Raw genomic sequence first — 20,819 nt, forward strand, 5'->3', positions numbered from 1 at the left:
TTCAGGCATATCTAGGATACGTGAGAGAAATATGGCGGGGGGGGGGGGGGTTGTCAGGTGGAGAGTAAGGGGAGCAAAACCGAGACATGAGGCATACTGTAATTTGCAGTAATTTGGCTCTTTTATAATGAGGTACAGAAGCAGCTCACATTTCACTCGACTGGACAGAAATGAACGCCATATCCAGAAAAAGTGTTTTTATTTATTTAGCACTAGGCATGAGAACTTTAAAAATCTACTTTTAACCCATTAAAAGCAAGAAAGTAAAATGTGTCATATTAGATTATAGCGTTTGATATTCAAAAGTAGCAGATATACAAGCTCACAGCGCGTCACTTCTTGCCGCACTGCGAGCTTGTACATCCGCTATTTTTGAACATTATTGAAAGTGTTTTAAAAAATTCCAAATTATTAAAACATTTTTAAACAAATCTCTTCTGAGGGTTCCTTGGCACAAAACATTTTCCAAAGGGGGGGGGTCCGCGGCCAAATTAAACCTATCATTTTGGGGGTCCTTGGCACGAAAATGTTTGAGAACTACTGATTTAGAAGGCAATTGTCAGGTCTTAATGGGTTAATGACAACAGCCACGATTTGAGTAAAGAAACCTGAGCTGCACTCTGAAAGGCAAGGGTGTCAGCCGGAGGTTAAAGAAAACATATGACAGAGAAAATGGGGGTTTGATCATTTGAAAGCACTTACAGATGTATGGTCATCTTGAACTACAACAATATTATCATTACAGATCCTGAGGTCAAAGCAATAGTGCCAAAGCACCATCTAGTGGCCATTTTGGGATCCACATGATTCAGCTTCGTCCAAAATATTTGGGACACCTTGTTAAAGCTCACCCTTTTTCCATATACTTTACATATTTTTTGAAACATCAACACTGCTAAAAAAATGTGCAAGACTAATCAGGCCTTTCACTGCCAGCCTGTTGTAAACAAGTTTCACTATCAAGCAGTGTCCAAGCTACATCATCATATCCTCCGTTTTAATCCAGTCAAATAAAACCATAGAAACCACACACATCTCTACCTTAATTCCAATAAATAATTTCCTCAAAGACAATTCACATTTGTACCTCCTCACTCTAACCAAAGTGGGGTCCGGGGACCCCCAGGTGTCATTGAGCGTGTTCCAGGGGGTCCCCAACAAAATTATTTAATCCAGCATTTTAAAAAAAACAGTTTTAGGCTTTAATCCTATTGTATTTTATGCTTCAGCTTTCAAAAACAGCAGATCTATAAGCTGAAAAAAGACACATCGCGATGTGACACGCTGTGAGGTTGTAGATCTGCTATTTTTGGACATTTTGGGGGGAAAAAAATGGGGAAAATCTTGATAAATCGTGATATATTTGGAATAATGTTGATCACAAACACTGTTATAGGGGACCATAGCTAAAATATCTTTCAGATGCGGGTCTACTCTGTGACCAAATACATATTAATTCGGGGCTCCTTCACATGAAGAGGTACCACTGCTGTTACTGCATGCATCAACTGCCTCATGAAGTACTACCTGCCTGCAGCACACGTGCCAACAGTGGTTCCATGAAAACATGCACTGGCCAGGGTCACTGTGTCCTTCCACCGTGGGCTCCCAAGGTCCGCCTGGCTGTCATGTCTAGGCTCTCAGCAGGGCTCGGCTGCTGCCGCTGCATCTCTCTCTACCAAACACAGGACCATGTCTGCCAGGCCTTTTATGTCGCTGTGCGTGTCGGAGTGCGCAGCCAAAGCCTTCAGAAATTCAAGGACGCCCTCCTTCTGAAGCATAGCGCTGTAGTGTGGAGCTGGAGGATAGAGGGGGGGGAATGAGAGAGAGAATTGGTTGGGGGAAGGGGGGGGCAGGAAAAAGGAGGAAAGAAAGAGGGGCATTTAATCAGTTGAGTCCAGCACCCAGGGGCCTCAACCTCAATAGAGATGCATGCCTGTATTTGGCCTCAAAATCAGGGGCATAAACCTTTTTAAAGGTTTGTGAAAAGGGGATCTTTAAACATTTCTGGGGTCTTTAACAATATTTTTCCAGAAGGGAGGGGGCGGGGGCATATTAAGAGATTGTTAAATATGTAAGTTGTTTAAATTTTCATATCATGTACTTTACACCAGAAGGCACTAGCCTAGCGCTTGACTTGCACCAAGTCTTTGAACTCTATAAGCTGGAAGCCTATTTTTGTCAAAAGGGGGCATCAAAATATATGAGCATTAGAAGGTGGCATTGAGTTCTTTCAACACGAAGAACAAGGGTCTCTGTGTCTCTCTCAACAGTAAGTATCCCCCCACCACCACCTCATTATAACCTTACATTCATCTGTATAACACTGTTGTGTGTCAAATGTTCACAGTGACAAGCTCATTTTGAAATGTAACCACTCCCAATGGCTCCACTAGGCCCCCTCCTGTTTTCGTTATACACTATATATCTTCGCCGAAAATAGTCAATCTACAAGCTCAAGCTTACAGATCTGATATTTTCGCTGACCCCAGGATAGAAACGCTCAGGGTTCATGTGGTTAAAAAAAAGCCCTGTTTCACAACCAAAAGAGAATCGTGGCAACACATATGTCCACCGGGCAACGGACACGAAATATTAATATGATTTATAAGTGTTGGTCCACAGGAATCCAACATATATTACCCATAGCAGAACAGCCCTCACAGAATAAAACAACATCACGGTAGGGTGTTTACGTTATCTTCTCTTACTGTTCTGACTGCTGACCAGATGTATGGCCCACACTGCCCACAGCTGCACTCCTGTGGGCTGGGATGTCTGGAGCAGAGGCAGGAAGGGACGGAATGACCTGCAAGGTGCATTGTAAGAGAAGAATATTGTGAGACCACGGTTATTATTAGCTTTTAAAGTAGGTTTGCTAGTTTAGTTTAGTTTTAGTTTTTTTGAACAGGCTTAGATTTAGTTCAGTTTTTTATAAGTTTCAGTTTTTTATTGTAATATGGGGTAGATTATAAAATAGCAGATTGTGGCCTTGCAGATCGGCTATTTTTGTAATTTTGTTCAGAAAATATTGGAAGATTTCATATACCCCCAAAATATTAGGCTTATATATTAAATATTGTCAACAAAACAAAGGAGATTTTCTCTATGATTTTAGTTAGTTTGGTAAACACACAATACACTTTCAGTTATTTTGGGGGGGTTTTCCCGCCTCTTTTTTCATGTTTTGTCAATTCTAGTTTTTGTAATTTTTTGTTTTAATTAACTATAATAACCTTGTCTGAGATAAAGAGGGAGATTCATATTGGAACACATTCAATGCCATTCACTGTACAAACACTCTGAACTTGATGGGTGGGCTTCAGCACACAGCAGTTGTCAAATAACACACAAGTATATGAACTTGCCTTGCAAATACATTCCCTGTGATGGAAGAAAAACGTGTATCTGGAATGTTTGGGATATTCCAAAAACCTCAAGTGCTCTTGGACAGGGGTCAGAATACTTCAAATATATTATTAGCATGCTGATGTAGGCGTAAGACGATACGCATTTTTTCATATGCTCTGCCTTAGCTCTGCTTTAGTAAAGACTTTAAAAAACGTGGACCTTTCTGAGTGCCTGGTCTGATTTATTACATTGCTGTGATTGTCTAATCTTTCTGGAGCCTGTTGTGTGGTTAACCTCATCCCTGCCTGACATTTGGGATAGCATAACACCAATTATACAGTGCATTTGTGAACAATAATCACACTTTGATTCTCACCTGTAAGACACCATCTCTCTCTCAGGTGGGGTCCATGTCATTATGGAAGTATGCTGCAATAACATAGAGACTGACTAATTAGAGCACTGGTTCTCAACATGGGGTTCAGGGACCCCTAGGGGTTCTTGAGGCGGTTCCAGGGGGTCCCCAGACAAACGATTGATAGTTAGGACACACACACACACACACACACACACACACACACACACACACACACACACACACACACACACACACACACACACACACACACACACACACACACACACACACACACACACACACACACACACACACACACACACACACACACACACCAGGTCTTCCAGAATGGTGGTACGAAGTTCCTCTTCCAGGGTCCAGGCCTCTGGTCTGGAGGCGAGGTGTGCCAGGATGCCTCCGGCAAAGTAGCGCACGTTCACCTCCAGCCGGGCGTCCTGCAGCAGGCTGAGAACGTGCTCCACCAGGTCCTCATCCATCAGGTCCACCTGCAGCTCCTCCACCTCCGCTATGTTGTTCTATAAAACATCACATGGAGACATATTAGGGTGCGGAACCCCCCCCATCTGAGAATGTTTTGTGCCAGGGATCCCCAGAAGAAAAGATTTGTGTTAAAAAAAACACTTTCAAGATTTTTCTAAAATGTTCAAAAATAGCAGATGTAGGCCTACATGTAAGCTTGCAGCGTGGCACTAAGTGACGCTCTGTGAGCTTGTATATCTGCTATTTTTTGAATAGCCAACGTATAAATGGATAAAGGAGTTAAAATGTGATGCTGTATTAAGCCCCACCACCTTGTACTATAAATTCACAGGAACAGAAACAAGACGGGGTCTAATAACAATGTGGCTTCCCTGTGGAGCTGATGCTATGCTGATGATGTCAGTCTTGCCCATGTATATGAAGGGGCGACGGATCTTAGATTATGAATAAATATACAAAATGTGAAACATATTCAGAGACTTAACTTCCTTGGCCTACTGGCAGCATGCACAAGAAATGTGGTGCTGAACACGCAAGATTGCGCACGCACACACACACACACACACACACACACACACACACACACACACAGTAAAAAGAACTGCCTTAAAATCCCTACAGTACCGATGGGGACCCACAGTATGTTTATTCCTGCTGGAGAGTTCATTTTAAATTGTTTGGGAATATAGAAAAAGTAGCTGACAAGGCGATAAACGAGAACGCTTCCAGTTGTCAGAATACAATGGAACATGGTGTATAGAAGCATGTTGATTAAATCCAGCCCCTTGGCAAAAGGCTTTTTTTTGTGGCCGTTACCAACAGAAATCATGCTTCAACATGGAAAAATACAGTGGAGTCTGAGGTCCCGCTACTTTTGGCACCCAACGCAAAGCCCGCAAACACCATACAGTAGACCCTCAGGGTTCCTTGAGGGGGCCCTAAATGGACCCTTAGAGGTCTGTAACTTGGAGAGTTTACAAAATACAAATGGAACCAAACAGGCCCGTAAGGGTTCCATTTGTTTGGTTCCAACTCTCAGAGTTATGGGGGTCCTTGAAATTAAAATGTTTGAGAAACAATGATATAGCACTGTAAACAGTAAACCCACCAGAAGACCCAGAACCTTCTGCTGAATGGAGGCTTCACTGTAGTAGGTCTGCAATGCAAAGAAACATAACATGAGGAACATGAGGGAAACAACACTGTAAAATGTTGTGAGTGTTAAGTGTTGTTGAGAGTTAATTTAACTCCCAGAGTGTACAAATGGATCAATTAATACTGAGGATTTGACTGTGAATGAGTGCTTCTTCCTGTACTCATGTCACTTTTTTTTTTTGGCCAGTGCCAAATGTATACTTTCTCTGTGTGTAAGAAAGTATACGATAAAAAGTCAGTGCTCACTGCTCAACTTCTATTGGTAATGTAAAAAAAAACACAACCCAAGCCAGAAATCTTGGTGTAGTCACTCAGACCTGGATTATAACAGCCACATTAAAACAGCTACAAAGTCAACATACTATCACCTTAACAAATCAAGGATGAAAGGACCCATGTCTCAGCAGGATTTGAAAAAACCTGTCCATTCAGTATACTCGACTACTGCAATGGTGTCTTTATACTGTAGGTCTCCCTAAGAAAGATTATTCAGAATGCTGCTGCTTACTTACTAACACCAAGAAAGTGGAGCACATCACATAGTTCTCAGATCTTTACATTGGCTTCCTGTCAAATAATTGATTTCAAAATACTACTGTTGGTTTATGCACTGAATTGTTTAGGGCCAAAATAGATTTGTGATCTTGTGCTGCACCATGAACCATGCAGACCGCTTAGATCATCTGGGACAGGTCTGCTTTCTGTCCCTAGAATCAGAACTAAACATGGAGAAGCAGCGTTCAGTTTCTATGCACCACATATCTAGAACAAACTGCTAGAAAAATGGAGGTCTGCTATAACTTCTTTTAAATCAAAGCCCAAAAACATTGTTTGCCACTGCCTTTTAGTGTTTCATTTCCTGTGTAATTGTGTTTATCTTTTTGTTTTATTTGAACTTCCACTTATTTTCAATTGCATTCAAATGTCCTTTTGTAATGTGTTCCTTAATGCTCTGTGTCTTAATGTCCCAATGCTTAATGTTTTGTATAAAGCACTTTGAATTGCCTTGCTGTTCAAATGTACTATAAGGATAAACTTGCCTTGCCTTCGCGTGTGTGTGTGTGTGTGTGTGTGTGTGTGTGTGTGTGTGTGTGTGTGTGTGTGTGTGTGTGTGTGTGTGTGTGTGTGTGTGTGTGTGTGTGTGTGTGTGTGTGACTGTGTGTGTGTGTGTATTGTGTTTATATCTCGAAAGCAGTTGTGTGTATGGAGTATAACTACTGCTGCATTAAAGCTGCATAGCCTTTATGTGTGTATGTTGTATGTACTGCATATGCACACACTTCAATGCGTACATACGCGGAATACGCGCTCATGGCAATATGTGCGCATGAATTAGTTCTCTTATGTTTGTGTTTCATGTATTTGCTTGTATGTGCTAGCTTGGAATACAAGAACGCTCGCCCCAAAACACGCTAGCCCTGGATCTAATCCGGCGACTCGCCACCAGGTATTCCTAAACGTAAACTCCGTAAAACTATGCCTAAACCTAGCCTTATTCCTAAACTTAACCTCAGTAAAACTATGCCTAATCCTAAACATTTTCCTAACCTTAACCTCAGTAACTTAAATTCAAGAATACATGAACCGCTGGGGTTGAGCGGTCCGCAAACAAATATTGGGGCGAGTGTGTTTTGGGGCGAGCATTCCGGTTACCCTTGCTTGTGCATAATGTGCGTGCATTGGTGCTGTGCGTGCGTCAGTGGGTTTTTCCATGGCTCCTTCACACCTCCAACACCTCCTCGTAGAGCTCCAGGCCCTGGCACTGGATGAAGTGTCGGGCTGCGGCGGGGGTCTCGTCCGTCAGGTTCCACAGGGCACTGAGGGCAAACTTCAGAGTGGTGTCAACCACTCGCCCCATCGCCTTCTGTTGCACGATGCCCATCAGCTGCTGCAGGAGAGAGAGAAAGAGAGAGAGAGAGAGAGAGAGAGAGAGAGAGAGAGAGAGAGAGAGAGAGAGAGAGAGAGAGAGAGATTGCTGATGAGAGAGTGCAACACTACCAGGAAGAAGGGAGGAGAGATACAGTAGAGCAATGGTTCTCAATTTTTTGGGGGGCAACCACTCCCACCCCTCCCACCACCTCCACATGGAGATTGAAGAGCGAGTGAGCAAGAGGAAGGACTTATTCCTATACCCCAAGATGAAGCTGGAGGGACTTGGTCAGTCCGCTTGCCAAGAGAATGTATAACGATGCACGTACTGTTTGGCAGTGGTTCTCATGTCAAGGACCCCCAAAATTATATGTCTTTGGCCGTGAACCCCCATCTCAAAATAATTTGTTCCAGGGACCCCCAGAAACAAAGATTTGAGTTACAAATGTTCGCTTTAAAAAAAAAAAAAGTATATATATATATATATATATATATATATATATATATATATATATATATATATATATATATATATATATATATATATTCAAAGATTTGCACAAGTTTCACGATTTTTCAAATATAGCAGATCTACAAGCTCATAGCTCATTACCAAAAACAATGCCTCACATTCAATAACAGCTTTTCTTATGTAAACAGTCAAACCACTCTTTAATCTGCTTTGCTTGTCAACTTTGAGTTACCTGCTCTGGCAGACACACACACACATACTGTGCAGCTAATCTGAATTATTGGTTTGCTGCGTGTTGACAGAGACAGTTTGGGGGTTGAAACGTTCTGCTCTTGAGCCGAATAGCCACGGTTTCTCACTCAGACCGATACACCAAAACACACACCATGTGCAATTGTGCCACGCTATTTACCTTAGCGCTAGTATGCACTTAAGACTTCTAGTGATTAGTAGTTTTCTTGCCTACACATGTTGAATGCACTTATTGTAAGTCGCTTTGGATAAAAGCGTCTGCTAAATGACTGTAATGTAATGTAATGCTATGAGCTTGTATATCTGCTATTTTTGAATAGCCAAACTATACAATATGGTTAAAGTGGTTAAAATTATTGTGACACTATATTAACTAATTTAGCTGGGGACCCCCCGGTAGCCCTCCAAGGACCCCTGGGGGGTCCTCGGACCCCACTTTGAGAACCGATGCACGTATGGGGCAATGGTAATTGACTCTCTGTGACTCAGTAGCATTACAGTGTTGTGTGACTATTGTAGGATTCACTTTGTTGTCACCCATTCCATGTGGTTTGTGCTGATGTCACAACTATAGGCTTACCTTGCTACTCTTTTTCTTGTTCTGCATCAGGCAGTATCATTGTATCATTGGGTAAAGCGCGGCCTGCTTCCTGATCAAATTTTAGAAAGTTTTTGAAACAATTCTGCCCATAATGACATGCCGAAAATAGAGACGCCAATTTGAAAGTGGTTAATTCCCTTATGTGAATTTGGGTGTACATTGATGAACGATAAAATACTTTTTTTTTTTACAAATTCTAAACCAACCAGAATGACGTTAGCAGAGAGAGATACGGGATTGTTTATATGGAGAGAAAAAAAGGGAAAGAAACAGATAGGTATTGTGTAACGGGTCAAAGACGTAGACAGGGAATGACTCAGTCAATGGAGGAATGGAGCAAGTGACAGTGGATGGTGATGAATGAGTTGAATGTAATAGAAAGCTGTGTGTGTGCGTGTGCGCGCGTGCGTGCGTGCGCATGAGATACAGAGGAAAGAAGACCTTGGGAGATAGTAACTCAAGCAAGATGAATCACATGCACGTACATCATACATTCCCCCTGCTGCAGACTGACTGTGTGAGGCTGAAATGAAACACCTGCTTGTGTTTGAAATGCCAGAGTGACCATACCTTCATAATGAAGATGTCAGAGCCCAGCTGCGCCGTCTCCGCCGTTGATAACTGCACCAGAAGAAAGACATATCAGTGCTGTCATGTCCGGCCAAAAACAATTATGAAAGCCATCAAACCTGAAATGGCTGACGTCTGGTTAGCCATGTGGAACATTATCTTGACATATTACTGTCAAAGGAGCTATGATGATGTACTACTATGGACTCTCTGACTATATTTCAATAATTCCTGCTTTTCAGGTGTTTGAAAATAGGTCATTATATTCCATGTCATAAAAAATAGAAAATCCTGTCCTATCCTATGTTTTACCAGGTACGTAGTCTTAGAAATTTGAATATGTCAACATGAATAGCACATTGGGTTTTAACCAAGACCTATGTACTTCATTAGAAATAGAATAACGTTGGAGAGTTCTCACCTATGCCCAAAATAGGGACGACAGGTTGAAACTGGGTAAGGAGAACATTTGCATGTTCAAAGCTGCGTATCAGATGTATCAATTGATGTATAATTAAACTGTGTTTGAGTCAGGTAAAATGACAACACACACACGTGTCCTGACCTTGGACACCAGAATGGAGATGACAGCAACAGCCATCCTCTGCAGCGTGGGATCCTCATGGCTGCTCAGCCAGTTCATCACCAGTGTGACGGCTAAATACCTGAACCGTGGATATGTTAGACCAGATTAGTACAAAAGAATGCAATGTATTTATTAATATTTTCGCTGTAGGGCAGAAACCTTATTTCAACTTCAAATGATAATTTAAGTGTCACGCAAAATTAGCGAAAATAACCAACAAACCAACAAAACAATAACAACTCACAAACTCACAACGTGTGAGTTTGTACATTGTACAACAGTTTTGGACATACAAGGTTTCCAAGGACAGCGCAACTATTATGTCATTGTTATTATGTCATGATCTTTATTTACATCTTAAGGCTGGTTTGGCTGTTTTCAGTTGGATCAAGTGAAGGGAAGGGAAAACACAGATCAACTCTATAATGAGATCATGGGAGAACACGGCAATGACAAAATGAGGTTATGGTGTTATAAAGCTCCCATGTAACTTCTATTAAGTAAACTGACTTGTCAAACGGGACCTCCTGGAGGACGTAGTCACTGCACAGCGCCAGCAGACAGTTCTTTTGCACCTGTAGGAAAGGACAATGTTTCGATTACATATTTAAGTTGACGATTAATTGTCACTCAAATAATTGCGATTAACAATTTAATTGTGTGTTTGGGCATTGTTGAACATTGGAACATATGAAGCCTTTTAGGCTTCGTAATCAAAAATTGCACAGGGAAGATACGACAAATAACTGAAATATACAAAGAAATCATTGATATATTTACTAATTTTACACAAGTAAAAATGGCAGAAATAGCTGATCTACAAGCTTACAACACGTCACAAGTGTGTGACGTGATGTGTTGTAAGCTTGTAGATCAGCAACATGTCGTTTGACGATACTAACAAATAAACGATACTAACAAGTAGAAAATACGTAATTATTGTCGAGTAACACTGACAGACAGCCGAGTGGTTAGGAACGTCCTTGCCTGTTGGTGGTTGGGGAAGTTCTTCATGGCGCAGAGCAGCTGGGCAACAGTGCGGCTGACCAGGCCAACAGACAAGGCCTCTGCCATGTTCTGGGTGGTCAGGTTGAACACACACGCCGTGGACACCAGCTGCACGTGCACTGAGGTGCTGTGACTCCGCATTCCATCCAGAACCAGCTACAAGACAAGGGGGGATACACATACACATGCAGGAGGTGACAAGCCCATAAGCAGGTGCACTGGTTTGAACATCAGAATGGCTGGTGACATTCTTCACCTCAACCTTAACAACTACCATCAAGGACTGGTTTAACAGACACTAGACTTTAAATTGTAACAAGTAAAAGGACCATAGCAGTGTTACTACTGTGCGTGTCATTGTCAACATCAGCCACATAGTTACATAAACCTTGTTGTTGTGTACATTTTTTAACCCATTTAGACCGGGAACCCCTATACTTAACTATACCTTTCAATCCTGGAACCCCTTTTGGGGTAGTTGTTGCTATGTACAGTATATAGCAGCATAAATGTGTTGTCATTTTTGAATAAATATTTGAAGTTTTTCAGAAAACTTAGGTGAGGATTTAGAAGGTGTTTTTAGAATCCTTCTAAAAAACCTGTGGCCGTTTCGCCATGGGCGGGTGCTGGGTGGGAGTAGTAGCGTTGACCGACAACCCCTTCAGCCAATCAGCGCAACAAAACAAGTGATGTCATCTCAACGCGCTGTTCAGTTTCCAGCCACTAGCTAACATTAGCAATGAAAACAAACTAGCAAAGTACCGTATCCATTATTCGTTATGGCTGATTCCGAATTGTTTAATTGCTGTTATTGAGTCCATTTCTTGAGTCCGAATGACCCAGGTTGTTGTTGTTGTTACAAAAATCAATGATCAAAACCTCACAACAACATATCTCTGCTTCCCACAAAGCATCCAAAAATGAGAAGAGTGAAGAAATGTATGAAACAGCACGATAAAATCAATAAATACAAATAGCCTATATATTTACTGTTCATTGTACAATCATCAATAATAACAAATACATTCTAACCTGTTCTGCTATCAAGTTATGTGAAGGAGTTTGTGGTACCTTGAGGAGATCTGGTCGGGGTTTTTCTACGTCGGTGGTCAAGTTGTAGAGATGGACGAGAGCTTCTCGTACAAAACATTCCCTTTCACTATACCTCTTCAGGGCCTCACAGAGCTGGCTCTCATTGGCGTTCCCTGTCACCTGGACACACACAGCGTATGAGCACCTCACAGCAAGACCCACGAAATAAGCACAACGACATGTCAGAAGGAAAACAAGTGAAACTCATGTGAAAGTCTACTGTAGCTTGACCTCATGTCTACAACGGAGATCTTCTCTGGGGTTCTTACATGTTGATGTGATTCATATCATATGAGAATTAAAACAGAAAAGGTACAATTTGGGGAAATTGCAAGAGTGGTTGCAGCCGTCGGGTCCCGAGGAATCCACTGGGAGAAATGGCATTGGAGATCACGCAACATGCAATTTGGTGTTGATCGGATCTTGCATTCATGATATGGCATTTTGTTTTCAGGAATTAGGCCCCTCCCAGCAAATTTCATTGTCTCATCACACCTGACGCCACGTTTAATTAATTTGGAGGAGATTGATCCCCCAAAAATCATGTTTTTGCAACGGTTAAGTTTTTTGCATTTGTGGTGCCCCGTCAAAGTCGAATTCCTTAATTTTGGCACTGAATTGAGTACATGACCTTCAACATGTGATTCAAATTTGGGGTTGATTGGACATTTCATTCATGATTTGTGGCTTTTTTGTAAAATAGGCCCCTCCCACTAACTTTGCAAGCCAATTACGGCTAAAAGGTATGGACAATTAAAATTCAGTTTGATGTGTTTTTATCACATAGGTCCAGAGATCAAGTATGCCAATTCTTTTGAGATTTGGATGAAATCTGTAGGAGGAGGAGCAAAAACCTATGGTTTCCAAGAGAAAAATACTTGAATGGGAGCTGTCCCCTATTCCCATTCATGTCAATGGGAAAATGTAATTCACTAACAAAATAATATAAATTAAACTATAAAAAGCAAAATGGAAGCACACGATTCCTGATTTGACATGTGTCAAACGGCAAAAGTGTGGGAGGGGTAGCGTGCAAAACGTTTGGGGTTTCTCTATAAAAAAGTTGCCCAAGTACTATACTTTGTAGCCCCTAGGGGCAACCACACTAATGAGTAAACAAGACAATATGGTAACACCCTCAATGCTATACTCAACCTTATGTCACATCAACAGTGTTAAGTCCTCAGAAACTATTTAGCAACAGTTGAGAGAATGACATATACAGTAGGTGAAGCGGTTTACTTTCAAATTCCTCCGCAAAGACAGGACACCACCGGAGCTGGCGCCCGTGGCCAGCAGGCCCAGGAAGACCAGCCCACTCCTGGCCTCCACGAACGCCTTGACTTCGGCCTCCGCGACCCCCTTCCGCCCTGACACGTCCAGTGAAACAAGGGCAGGGAGGACTTGCGGGCTGCCCTCCAGGAGCTGTCGCACCATGTCGTCCCCCTCCGTCCCGCCGCCGCCGTCGTCGCCCGCGGACGCCTCGGCCAAGTGGTCGTCTGAAAAGTCCAGGTGCCTGAGGGTGTGGAGCTGGCTGAGGATGAACAGCAGCCTGGCGGGGGACAAGGCCAGCCGGCGAAGCCCGTGGGCGATCAAAACCTTCAGGGTGTCCCTGCGCTCCAGGAGGGCCGTCAGGTCCGTGACGGACGTGCAGGAGATGTCGAGGCTCTCCAGTTGCGGTGCCGAGCACGCGTCCTCCAGTATGGCATCGGTCAGGTCAGTCTCGGCCAAGCTGAGAATCCTCAGGCTACGCAGGGAGCTGAAGCTGACGCAGGCTCCTCTCCTATCGTCTCCATCCCCACTCTCCCAGTCCAGGCGCAGTCCGTTCAGAGACAGCCTCTGCAGACTGCGTCTGCACTCCGGGTTGGACGCCAGGCCTGAGAGGATGTTGGCACCAGTCAGGCCCCCAGAGACCCAGGATGCATCCAGATCCTGGAGCCGGTGAGGACACAGCGCCAGGCGGAAGGACTCCGCAGTAACCGGAGAGCGGCAGATGACGGCTCGGCGCAGACGCAGCTCTTTGCAGTTACGGAAGATCCCGATGGTTCTGTCATTCAGAAGTCCTAGTATAGTAGGAAGGTTAAGGGATTAACAAAATGACTATTTGGAGTGATTCATATCAGGTCATCCTATTATGTCAGCATACAGTATTGTATGTCTGTAACTCTGTGCCTGCACATTTGACAAGTAAGCTTTCATCTTCATGAGTCAGAGTTGCAGAGTTTCCTCTGTGCCTGACTCATCGTTAAATAAGACCTAGTAAATCCTGTTCCCCAAAAGTAGAAGGCACAGATTTTGAAATGTCTACCTGAAAATAGGCCTAGTCCCTGGAGAAAACCATTCTGACCTATCGTCTATCCCTCTGTGTCTCATTACTGACTGCAGGCCGTCTGAATGAATCCTGGTGCTTACATTCCAGCCTGTTTGCTCTGTAAGGTCCTCAAAAAGGATTCTCTTCAGGGATGTTAGATGTGAGTGAGTGCTGGTCCACAAATGCAAAGAATGTTATTCAGATTTCATGTCGTTACTGTTTACCTGGTGTACTTTGAAGCACTTAATAGTTTTTCTTTGCACTCCATTTACGTGACTATTTACCATGTTGTTTGTTGACCAGGGTTCATGCATTGCCATTTACTCTGATCTGGTACTTTGTAAATAGAGAAGAACATCTGCTAAATGCTTTAATTGTGAATTGTCACAAGGCTGATCACGACACAGAACATTTTGTCCTAAATTGTCCTAATTGAAGTGAATTTAGAACAGTATCTTTCTGAATCTAATATCTGTGATTTCCACAGAATCTACAGTCCCATCACATAACTTGGCATCCGTATTATTTGCTCTTGGCCTTATTCTAACTTTGGCAGAGAATTTTCCATTCAGCTAATTCAGGGGTTCTAAACCTATTCAGGCCATGACCCCCAAAATAATCGTATTTGAACTGGGGACCCCCCACCCTGACAGGAACTTTAGGAGTTCCACACATACATATTGTGAAACTAGAACCAGGAGACCTGGTACTGCCAGACCCCTAGTGGTTGAAATCTGAATTGCCGGGATTCGCATGACGTGTGTCCCTTCTATGTCCCTTCTATGACGAAAGGGGGACAGACTTTTTTGGGTGGGGCCGGGGGACAAAGTGACATACATATATATGTATGGACAAAACAGACACAAAGCCTCATGTAAGCCCGACCCCTTGGGTCTGGCAACAAATATTTTTCAAAAATGTTGCCTCTTTCTTATTTGACAACTTGGCATTTGTTTGACCAGTCTTTATAGTCTAGTTTGTTGATTACCTTTGAGGCAGCAATGGTATTTTTTTTAGGTATTAAAAAGGTATTAAATTGTCACATTATACTGACATCTGCCCCCCCCCCCCCCCAGGTTGAGAAGCACTGTGCAAATTTACCCTCAGTTGCCATCTTCTTCAGTAGCTGGTCAGCTATCTCCTGAGGGAGCATTGGGACCCGGGTGAGGCGAAGGGATCCGTCTGCTCTCCTGTCACACAAAGCGTCCAGGTCGCGGCACACCTGAGCCAGGCACAGGTCAGACAGCACCCTGGGGCCCTGGGCATCCTGACGGCACATGGACATCACGCAGTCAGAGGTCATTCTGTTTCAGGGGTGCAACACAGTCAGTGGTGTAAATTGAATAAGGACATTTACTCAAGTACTGTACTCAAGTACAATTTTTTGGTATTTTCACTTTACTGGAGTATTTCCAATGTTCAGTACTTTTTCTTCAACTCCACTACATCTCAGAGGCAAATATTATACTTTTACTCCAATACATTTTTATACCAACACTTTTGTACATTTTGATTACCGGACAGAGTGTTTCTATATTGCAGTACTGATACTTTTACTTAATTAAAACATGTGAGTACTTTTTCCACCACTGAACACGGTTAATCGAACTAATCTATTACAAAACATTTATTGATAATGTATTTTAATACAAAATAATGATTGTTGAGGACAAAATTGTAAAAAAAATATATATATATTTAAAAATATTATACAATATAGGCTACCTGTATGTACCCTGTCCAAATGCCTGCTACAATAAGTGTATCATTCGTTATATCGTCTCTGTCTGGTGGAAACCTGAATGTCCTTTTCAGTTACTTTTCAGGATTCAAATTCAAAAACAGCAAAAGTAGCAGATCTACAAGCTCAAAACGCGTCGCTTCACGCCCTGTTTCGAGCTTTTGGATCTGCTACTTTTTTGTATTTACATTTTAGGCTGTTCAGCATTGTAACACCATGTAGCACTGTGTGTTTACCATGGACAGTAGCACTGTGTGTTTACCATGGACAGTCAGGGGGCGAGGGGGGGGGGGGGGGGGCTACAATGATTTCAATGATTTCTCACCAGATTCTCCTCAGTCTTTCTGGCAAGACAAATAGATCTTCAACCAGTGTCATAGGATCTTTAACAGCGATCTATCTAATTTTATCCACCACATTAAGAGATGAGGCACTGCACACAAGTAAGCTCATTTAAACCACCTAATCCACCTGTTGTCAACGTCTGGCCCGGGGACCACAGGGGGGTCTGTAACTCTGAGAGTGTACAACATGGAACCAAATGGACCCATAATTGGTTCCATGTTGTACACTCTCAGAGTTAATTACTCTGTATATATAGGCTATGTTTTATTGCTACTAGTGTTGATTATGTCTGGTACATTATTGTATATTATTGTACCTGGAACTGTGTCATTTTTAGATTTGAGCTAAAAAGCATTATTTTACACTTTGCGCTATTAAAAAATAGCAGATATACAAGCTCATAGTAGATCTGCTATTTTTGAAAAATCGTGAAAATGTCTGCAAATCTTTGAATATATATATTTTTAAAGCGAACATTTTTAACTCAAATCTTTGCTTCTGGGGGGTCCCTGGAACAACATATTTTGATGGGGGTCGGCGGCCAAATACATATAATTTTGGGGGTTCTTGGCATGAAAAAGATTGAGCACCACTGATATAGAAACATTTTTCAGAATACTGTTGAGATTTAGGAGACATGTAGAATCGGCTTCAGGTCTCAATGGGTTAAATGTCTCTATGTATTTAATACACAGGACCACAATGGAAACAAGCCCTCAGGGCTTTTTGTGTTATCCCTGTTAATAAAGTATTCAATCAATCAATCAAACAAACAATCTAATTAAACACTGAGAATGTTACAGTGTATATTAGGGTCCCAAAGATAAAACAATGGTTCCATGTGAACACTCTCAGGGAGTTACAGACCCATAAAATAGTCCATTTGGACCCCTGGTGGGGCCCCGACCCAGACGTTGAGGAACAGTTACCTATGAATCCAGCTGGTTCTCTATCTGTGAGGACAACAACAGCGAGGAATTTGAGCCAGGTGCGTAATAACCAGTGGTGGAAAGTAACTACGTACATTTACTCAAGTACTGTACTTAAGTACAAAAAATATGAGGATTTCTTTTACTTTACTGGAGTATTTCCATTTTTCTATACTTTTACTTCTACTCCACTACATCTCAGTGGCAAATATTGTACTTTTACTCCACTACAAATTTCTACAATTATTTGACAACTTTACTAGTTACTTTGATTATATTATTACAAAACATACATTACCCACTTCAGCCTACATTTCGGCCATTTGAAAATGGCATACACGCTCACAAATGGGACATTCTGTAGCTGTAGGATACAACTCTCGTAGACGTATTTATGATTCTGACGTTTTCAATCTACGAGAGTTGTAGGGTTCACCCCCCATGGACACAGGGACTTTCAGCACTATACCCCGTAGACACTCCAAACATGTACAAATTGAAAAAAGCAGTGCCACTGCTTACCCCCACGCCCCAAATGTTAACTCTCTCTACGGGGTAGTAGTTTATTGTAATAATCCATATCTGTGGCCGATTCTCTCGGAAGTTCCCAATGGGCGGTAGTGACGCGCCCATCTGGTGAAACCCGGAATTACACTCAATGTAAACAGGAAGTAAACGAGTGAAAAAATGGCGTTCGGCCACAGACGGCATTAAAACACGTATTTATTGAAAGATATGGATTATTACATTAAACTACTGCCCCGTAGCGAGAGTTAACATTTGGGGCGTGGGGGTAAGCACCATTTTTTTCAATGTGTACATGTTTGGAGTGTCTGCGGGGTATAGTGCTGAAAGTCTCTGTGTCCATGGGGGGTGAACCCTACAACTCTCGTAGATTGAAAACATCAGAATCATAAATACGTCTACGAGAGTTTTCTAGAGTATTCTACAGCTAGGATATTCTGCATAATGAGTACTTTTACTTTTGGTACTTTAAGTACATTCTGATAGCAATACTTTTGTACTTTTACTCAAGTAAATGTTGAATTCCGGACTTTTACTTGTAACAGAGTGTTTCTACATCGCAGTACGGATACTTTTACTAAGTAAAAGATGTGAGTACTTCTTCCATCACTGATCAAGAGCGCATAAAAACACACGATGTTATGGGGGCGGGGTTGTGGAACAACTAGAACTCACCATGTTTAGAATGTAAACAAACGAGCAAACAAACAAACAGGCTCAGGCGGTGTAGACTCTCAACAACGTGGGCATTATGAATGAAATAGTGGCATCTTGAAGCGGCGTCCTTAACCCATTACTATGTTTGGATTCAGCAGGCGACACACTCATCTATAAATACATTCTCTGAGTTGTTGTCGCCGTTTCTGTGGATCACAGCGAGCTGTCAAAATGACCACTTTTCATTGGTCAGCTTCTCTGACGTCACGAAATGAAAACGTGTGACGTGAGACTGTCCCTGACCCCTATGCCCTGACCCCCATGCTGACCACAGTGACATTATGATATCTATTATTGCAGATGTGGTTGTCATTTATTCATTAATAGATAAATAAATACATTCTTAATGTATTATTTAATTTATTATGTTGTTACTATTAGAAGTAGGCTAGGAGGTATTTAGCCAATATCTTGCTAGATAGCCTACAAATACAATACATCAATATCTTGTATTGATGTATTGTAGGCTATCTTTTTCAGTCATCATTTAGAGTTTTGTGTTGATCTGTATTTACCTTTTAAAGCTGTTGATGTTGATAATATGGGCATATCAAAAATGTTATTATGAGAGCTACCATACATGTGGTTTGTTTGATCAATGGAATTGATGCTTTATTTTGGTAGCCTACTAATATGAAACAAATAAGTCACATTATTATTATTATTATTATTATTATTATTATTATTATTATCGTGTGTGGCAGTGTATTCTTTTATTGGTATAAAAATGTACTTAAAGTACCAAAAGTAGAAAGTACTCATTATGCAGAATATTTAAACATAAGTTTTCAAATGTATAAAAATCTTTTGAAAATACCAGATCTACAAGCTCACAATGCGCATCATGTTAGTACAGTACTTGAGTAAATGTACAGTACAGTACTTGAGTAAATGTTCTAAGTTAGGCCTACTTTAAACCACTGTCTTCTACCTACTGAGCACAATACAAGTAAGTAACTCGTTTAGCCACAAGGAGGGGCCGGCGAACTCAACAAGAGACATGTCAAATATCTTCCATCTTCCATGCCCCATGCATGAACACCTCAGTAAGTGACAAGTTACTAATGATCTTGTATATTAATCCTTAATGCTTATCTGAGGTTTATTTGATTGAATGTAAAGTTGACCTCCCAATTAGCCTAGCCTGTAGAGTGTGAGCAAATGAAAACTATTCCAAACCATTGTTTTCTATCAAGCACTGGATATGATTGACATCTGTATTTACATTAAACAGAAAGGTCAAGCTACATGAATCTCTATCGTGCTTCATCAGTTTCCTGTTTTACTCATACCAGTCAAGATAATAGGGCAACAAAAGAAAAATTCAAAATTGTTATTAGCTTTCCATGACTTCCATGCTTCTGTGAAAATGAACAAACAGCTTCACAAAGTGATCATTTCAGTCATGAATGCACATGTTATGTTATATTATGTTATGTTACGTGATTCTCTCAGCCTGTCTCAGAAAGCTTTCCCTTCCAACACATGCTGGTCTATATCCTCTATTTAGATAGGAAGACCTCTACTATATATACAGACGACCACCTAGGAGACCTGCACGCACACGCACACACACGCACACACACACACACACACACACACACACACACACACACACACACACACACACACCGCGCGCGCTTGCGCACACGCACACTCTCTCTCTCTCAGACTCAAACTCAGACTCAAGCTCACTCACTCACACACGCGAGCGCACACACACACACACACACACACACACACACACACACACACACACACATTCTCTCTCCCTCACACACGCACACATGCACACTCCCGCGCGCACACACAGTCATCTCTTTCTCAGTCACTCACTCACTCGCTCACTCACTCACAAACACACTGACACACACACACACACGCACGCACGCACGCTCGCTCGCTCACTCACTCACTCACTCACTCTCACACACACTATCTCTCTCACACACTATCTCTCGCTCTCTCTCTCTATCTCTCGCACAGCCCCCCCCCCCACACACACACACACTCCTCCTCTACATCACATGAGCACATTCACCCTCCCACACAGAAAGGTTTTCCCCCTGTAGAGAGTCCCCTGCTTCAAAGCCTTGCCCTTCCTTCCCTGTTGAAAACATTTAGCCCAGTGATGTCCTCCTCTCTGCCTGCAAAGACCTCAGTCTGCATATTGTCCTCACACACAACCAAATAAACACAGCTGCCAATGACTCTTGGACGACCACAAGAGACGCTGGGCTCACGCACGCATCCTTGTGGAACAAGCACATGAGCCTCCCGTCCAAAACAACAGACCTCCTATTATACAGCACTATACGCTACTGAATATTGCCAGGATCACAGACTCATACATCAGCACAGATTGGAAACAGCCTTTTCTAGGTTAGGAAATAGGATGAGAAAATACTTGAGTGTGGTTGTATGAATGAGATGGAT

The 20,819-nt window shown here is 42.1% G+C and overlaps 1 protein-coding gene across 2 annotated transcripts; it reads right to left on the minus strand.

Moving 5' to 3' along the window:
• Nucleotides 1-211: 211 nt before the first annotated feature.
• Nucleotides 212-18,487, minus strand: LOC311045506 (protein zyg-11 homolog). 2 transcript variants are annotated; one of them, XM_084057398.1, is made up of 14 exons: nucleotides 18,342-18,487; nucleotides 15,228-15,430; nucleotides 13,058-13,878; nucleotides 11,795-11,935; nucleotides 10,703-10,879; nucleotides 10,226-10,290; nucleotides 9,695-9,794; nucleotides 9,130-9,180; nucleotides 7,092-7,250; nucleotides 5,319-5,366; nucleotides 4,045-4,245; nucleotides 3,728-3,780; nucleotides 2,712-2,809; nucleotides 212-1,798 (listed from the first exon to the last, which is right to left on the minus strand). In XM_084057398.1, the coding sequence occupies exons 2-14, from the start codon at nucleotides 15,427-15,429 to the stop codon at nucleotides 1,641-1,643; spliced, it is 2,274 nt and encodes a 757-aa protein (XP_083913524.1). In that variant the 5' UTR covers nucleotide 15,430; nucleotides 18,342-18,487; the 3' UTR covers nucleotides 212-1,640. The 2 variants fall into 2 exon arrangements, with proteins under 2 accessions (XP_083913524.1, XP_083913523.1); XM_084057397.1 differs by having other exon boundaries at nucleotides 7,092-7,253.
• Nucleotides 18,488-20,819: the final 2,332 nt, after the last annotated feature.

Source organism: Gymnoscopelus microlampas (genome assembly GCF_963454915.1).
Source record: "Gymnoscopelus microlampas genome assembly, chromosome: 5".
In the NCBI taxonomy this organism is placed as follows: domain Eukaryota; kingdom Metazoa; phylum Chordata; class Actinopteri; order Myctophiformes; family Myctophidae; genus Gymnoscopelus; species Gymnoscopelus microlampas.